A 5,440-nucleotide genomic window follows, 5' to 3' on the forward strand; every position below is an offset into this window, starting at 1 on the left:
CACTTTTAACATTGTAACCACAGCAGTAGGTTATGCAAGAATCACAAAAATCTATTAATTGCCACTTCTGATATTTTAGAAGTTTAATATTCTGAGCAGACTTTTGAGATACCTGTATGTCCTGCAGCAAGAATTTACATTTGAAAAATGTTACATGGTGTAAGATGTAGTGGATGGTTCCATTCTTCCAACATACAAATAAGGTTTGTAAATTGGTAAATTAGCCATTAACAGGAAAACAAATAACCTTTACCTTTTCTAGACCCCACTTCCGCCTTGATGAAAAGCAGTTGATCCTTAAGGCTTCTCTTGTCTGCAGATTTAAATAAATAATATTAAAGGGACCAGTTTCTCAAGGTGTAGAAAATGTTCATACAATCCAAATAAGTACCTTTCTGTCCAGAAGTGTCCCAAACAACAGGATGAAGAATCCCTAAGAAATTGCAAAACCAGTTAACAAAACCAGCATAACCACATGATATTTCTTAAGTGTTTCTAGGTGTCTTTTCATTAAGGAGAGATCTCATCACCTGTGATTCAGCTAACAGCAAAGCATAAAATGGGTTTATCCACACAGGGCTCTCTGGGAACAGCAAGAATGGATATAACCTGTGTTTATCCTGACTGTGAACTGGACTGATGGGTAACAAACCAGGACTTTCTCAGCCCACTGAGTGCAGCCTGATCTCCTGCCTGAAGAGCTAAGGCAGACTGGGTGTGCAGCAGTGCATCAGGTAACATGGGGTGTTTATGCTGATGAGTAAATCAAAACCATGGAATCATCTATGGAATGGAATGGTTGGGTTGGAATTGACCTTAAAGGACATCTAGTTCCAGCCCCCTGCCATGGGCAGGGACACCTTCCACTACACCAGGTTGCTCAGAGCCCCATCCAGCCTGGTCTTGAACATTCCCAGGGATGGGGCATCCACAGCTTCTCTGGAAAACCTGGGCCAGTGTCATCTTCACTAGAAGGGAGAATTTTCTGTATAATTGTTAATTGATAAGGATCAGACATCTTTGCAGTTATGGACATTAACTGTGTATTTTACATCTAACATAAATTAATCATGGGAATATTTCTTCATCCCACTTCCAACCAGACCAGTTTGTCCCATGACCCATCTGCACCTAAAACGCCAGCCCAGGATGCCTCGTGCGTGTGCCATGGGAAAGCACTGGGTGGAAGGGAGAGCTGAGACCCTACTTTTCACACACACCTGCTGCCAGCCCCTCTTTGATCTGATACCTTTATGCCAGGCTCAAGGTCTGAGCACCCACATTGCTCCCAGTGTCCCAGAGCTCACCTGGAAGGCGTTCAGCAGCGCAAACACGATGTGGAAGGCCAGAGAGCGGCTGTCAATGACTGTGGCTAACCCAAAGCCCCAGGTGAGGCCCAGCAGAGGTGTCAGAAGGGCAACGTTTTTGCTGACTCGGATCATGCTGCTCAAATCTTGTGACTTGCAGCCCTCTCCAAGGGAGGATCTCCCAGTTTTCACCACAACCACGGCCACCACAATGAGATTCATCACTATGATGCTCAGGGCAGGTACAACAAAAGCCAAAAGGGCTTTTGTCTCATACCAATTGAGCCAGCAAGCTCCACTCCTTAAATACCCATTTTTTGGTTCAGTAATAGCAACAGTGAGGACAGATATGACCAAGGGACATCCATATCCAATAGAGCATGCTGCAGCAAAGAATACAGATCTTGTCATCTTAAAAAAAATTAATAATAATCCATAGAGAATTAAGAGACCCAGGGTAAACATCCAAAAAAACAGGGCAAGATAGAAAAAGTGAAGGAAAAAAGTGGCTGCTACACACAGCTGGTAGTTTAGGGCTGCATTGTGCACAATGGCTGCTAGGATGAACAGGACATCAGCGACGAGAAGCGAGGCAGCAATGTTGACCAAGCAGAAGTGGCGCATGTAGGTGATTTCAGTTTTGGTGACGTGCTGCCAGACAACAGCCTCGACGACAAGGCAGAGGACCAGGCTGAGAATGGACAGCCCCAGGCCCACCCGTGTGATGTAGTCCAGCAGGGAGCTCCGTGGCACAGCCGGGGCCATCAGGATGGAGAAGGCTCCGTAGGTGCGGCGCCGGTGGGCGCAGACGCAAACCACGGCGCTGACGTTGTGTGCACGCACCTGGCACGCCCGCGGGTCCCAGCGCCGCTCGGCTGAGTGCCACCCCACACACTGAGCCCCCACCTGCTCCAGCTTGCTCAGCTTCTCAAAGGTGAGCAAAATGTTCTGGAGCTCCTCGGGCAGCGACACCGACAGCACCATCCCGTTCACGACAGCTGGGTCCGGCCGGTTGGTCTCCAGGATGGCTCCAAGCGTTGGAAATGCAACGCTGATGGCTTTGGAAGCCCTGGGCAACCTCAGCAGCTCTTCCTCTGGAATCACCACATGCCCAGTAATATTGCCTGTGCTGTTAAACTCCATGGAAAAGTCAAAGCTCTTTCCTGAAGTGTTTCTGTGTATGCTGTAGCCTTTGGTAGCGATGAAGGGCTCCTGGATACTTTCTGACCCATTTCTTAGAAGAAGTTTCCCAGCAAATAAATTCACCGAGTCCAGTAATATTGAACCAGCATTTCTGTCCTTCACAAAAGCCCAGCTGGAAATGATAGAGCTGTTCAGAATATGGTTTGCTATCCTGCTGTAGCTCTGAAACAAAAAAGCAAAATAGAATTTGTTTTATGTTAGAAGAAACCAAATATTATTCTCCTGGCAGTGCCTCCAAAAAGGCTCATTTAATTCATGAGTGATTTCTATAAAAGGAATAATCCTTTTGACAATGAATATATTCCCATGACCCATCCCAGTCAAACCAAACATCTCATTACTAGAATTGTCCTATCCTCTTCATATTCTCCATCAAAAGGTGATTAGAGAATTAAATATAAAGCAAAAAGGACACCCTAGTTCTATTCCAGATGTTGACCCACAGTGCAGGTCTGATTTTTACCACCCTCTCTGTATTTCTTCCCCTGCTCTCTGATTTCTGAGTTCATCAGGGAAAGATCTCAGCTGTTGTTTTACAAGGCTGCCTTCCCTACAGTGTCATACTTTAGAAAGTAATTCTTCCTTGTACTGTTAGCCCATGCCTATAACAGAAGTTCCTGAAAACCTTTGCTTTTAAAGCAATTTAATTCCACAGTCTATTTTCATCACACATGAATAAGTCAAAAGCTTCCCTGCTAACAAAATATCCCACTCTGGAAACACTTTCCACATGATCTCCATGTGCGATCACTCCACTTCATTGGACAGTGGCAATAAGGACAAAATACTTGTGGGTGCTCCCTAAAGCTCAGAAGCACTTCCCAAAGCCAATAAAAGTAAATACCTGCATTTTTCCTCTAGTGACATTCTCTGATAGTAGCAGGGAAATCTTCTTTAGCAATTCCACTATATCAGCAATATTTCCTGGGATGGCTGGTGAAGACAGGATATCTGGGATGATGCATGAAAAATCAGCTTGGCAGCTATGATTCCCAGCACCAAAATGTTTTGCTCCATCTCCAGGCTTCCCAGGCCCTAGCTTTCCTCCTCCTATGAAAGGAAGATGTCCTTCAGAGCATGGGAGTTCACTTTGGGATATCCTCTGGAGGGAGGAAATAGATTTGAAAAAATTAATGAAAAGAATGAAAATGAAGCCACAGCTACAACTAGGCAAGAGATGCAGTGCTGGGTGTGCAGAGAAGGCGCCAGATGGACTGAAACCCAGGATCAAAGCTCGCCTGAGAAGAATATCATGGTTTTACTACACACATGAAGGAAGAGGCAAGAACTAAATGCAGCGTTTTATTCTTGAAGTGACTTGATTAAGGATCTTGCAGCAGAGGAGAATTTGTCATAAATCATCTGATTATTACACACTTGGTGTTGTCTTTTCCTCAGTTTCCTCCTACTGTGTTCTTATCTTGGTTTAGATCCACGTGAGGAACACCAGCCAAGTGAACAAGGCAACTTCATTTCTGAATTATGTTTCCACAAAAGAATCCCCCAAATTTATTTCCTTTCGCCTGATTTGAGATTGTAAAAGAACTAGAGCAAAGTCTGATGAGGAGTGGCTGAGGGATCTGGGAATGTTCAGCCTGGAAAAACAGAGGCTCAAGGGGGGACCATATCACTCTTTACAACTATCTAAAATGAGGTAATAGTGAGGTGGGGGTCAGGCTCTTCTCACAGGTAACATGTGATAGGACAAGAGGGCATGGTCTCCAGTCACATCAAGAGAGGTTTAGATATTACGAAAAATTTCTGAAAGGGTGGTCAGGCATTGGAACAGGCTGCCCAGAAGAGTGGTGGAATCACAATTCCTAGACATGCTCAAAAAAGGTGTGGAGGTGGCACTTGAGGATGTGGTTCAGCAGTGAAAGGGTGCTGCTGGGCTAATGGCTTCACTCAATGATCTTAGAGGTCTTTTCCAATCTAAACAGTTCTGTGATTCCATGAAGTCAGAGCCTGTTAGCAAAATATTCTGTGTTTCAGGATCCCATCTCCCTTTGCTCAAGACTGAAAGTGCATGGAAGGAGGGTGTGTCTTCCCAAGAAGTTACAAGCATAGGGCAAGGTGCACAACAGCATCCTCACCTGAAAAAGGGACTGAACATCCAGGCTTGCACAGGCATCTGACAGCATCTGCCACTTTCTGTCCTCACAGACAAAGCTTGTCTCCCCATGGAAGGAGGGAGAGCAAGGCTGAATACAAATTGCTCCATTATCTTGGCAGGGAATGAGATTTATACAGGTATCTGGAAAATAAACCAAGCAGACACTGTTACAAGGTGAAACACAGCATACCATGGTCTGTGATGCATCAGGGGTGTGAAGTATTGATAACTGATAACATCTCACAAAGCATTACCCAGGGCACTGTACCTTGCTCATAACCAGTCTTTGATTCGTTACTGAGAACCTGAAAAATAACAAGTGGAACATAGAGTGAATGTTCACATAAATAAGTAAAAGATGACTCCTTGGTACAAACCCGAAAGGGTTTCAAGAGGAAAATAGTCCTTTTGAGGTCCAGAGAGCAGAGCTTGTGGCCCTTTGCTCATACAGACCAACTGAAAATTCTCTATTTAAAGTCTGTCTCTATACATGAAGCCTTCAGTTGGACCCTGCTACTGAAGTGACACTCTGAGCTCATGCACAGATCTCAGATGAGGAAGTTGTTTATGATGAGGGTGGTGAGACACTGGAACAGGCTGTCCTGACAGGCTGTGGCTGCCTCGACAGGCTGTGGCTGCCTCATCCCTGGAAGGGGGATGGTCCAAGGTCACTTGATGGGGATTTGAGCAGCCTGATCTAGTAAAAACTTACCCTGGGAGTGGTGTGTGGCACAGCCAGGAAGAACTGTGCAGCCCAAAAGAGCAGGCAGTAGATCACCCTCACATCCATCACCACTCATCTGCTGATTTCCTCCTG

General features: G+C 45.3%; 1 protein-coding gene across 1 annotated transcript; it reads right to left on the minus strand.

The window, feature by feature from the left end:
• Positions 1 to 220: 220 nt before the first annotated feature.
• On the minus strand, positions 221 to 5,440 carry LOC102032988 (adhesion G protein-coupled receptor F4). The gene is made up of 7 exons (XM_031066689.1): positions 5,336 to 5,440; positions 4,892 to 4,928; positions 4,604 to 4,764; positions 3,355 to 3,612; positions 1,308 to 2,672; positions 392 to 433; positions 221 to 313 (listed from the first exon to the last, which is right to left on the minus strand). Exons 1-7 carry the CDS (start codon positions 5,411 to 5,413, stop codon positions 221 to 223), a joined length of 2,034 nt encoding a protein of 677 aa, XP_030922549.1. The 5' UTR covers positions 5,414 to 5,440.

This window comes from Geospiza fortis, unplaced genomic scaffold (genome assembly GCF_000277835.1).
Source record: "Geospiza fortis unplaced genomic scaffold, GeoFor_1.0 scaffold98, whole genome shotgun sequence".
In the NCBI taxonomy this organism is placed as follows: domain Eukaryota; kingdom Metazoa; phylum Chordata; class Aves; order Passeriformes; family Thraupidae; genus Geospiza; species Geospiza fortis.

Bases quoted from the DNA above. Each gene is read 5' to 3' on its own strand.
- LOC102032988 (XM_031066689.1), bottom strand. From the start codon at position 5,413: ATGGATGTGAGGGTGATCTACTGCCTGCTCTTTTGGGCTGCACAGTTC. The intron at 434-1,307 runs GTGAGCTCTGGG...GCAATTTCTTAG, and splicing joins CGCTGCTGAACGCCTTCCAG to GGATTCTTCATCCTGTTGTT. The intron at 314-391 runs GTACTTATTTGG...TTAAATCTGCAG, and splicing joins GGACACTTCTGGACAGAAAG to ACAAGAGAAGCCTTAAGGAT.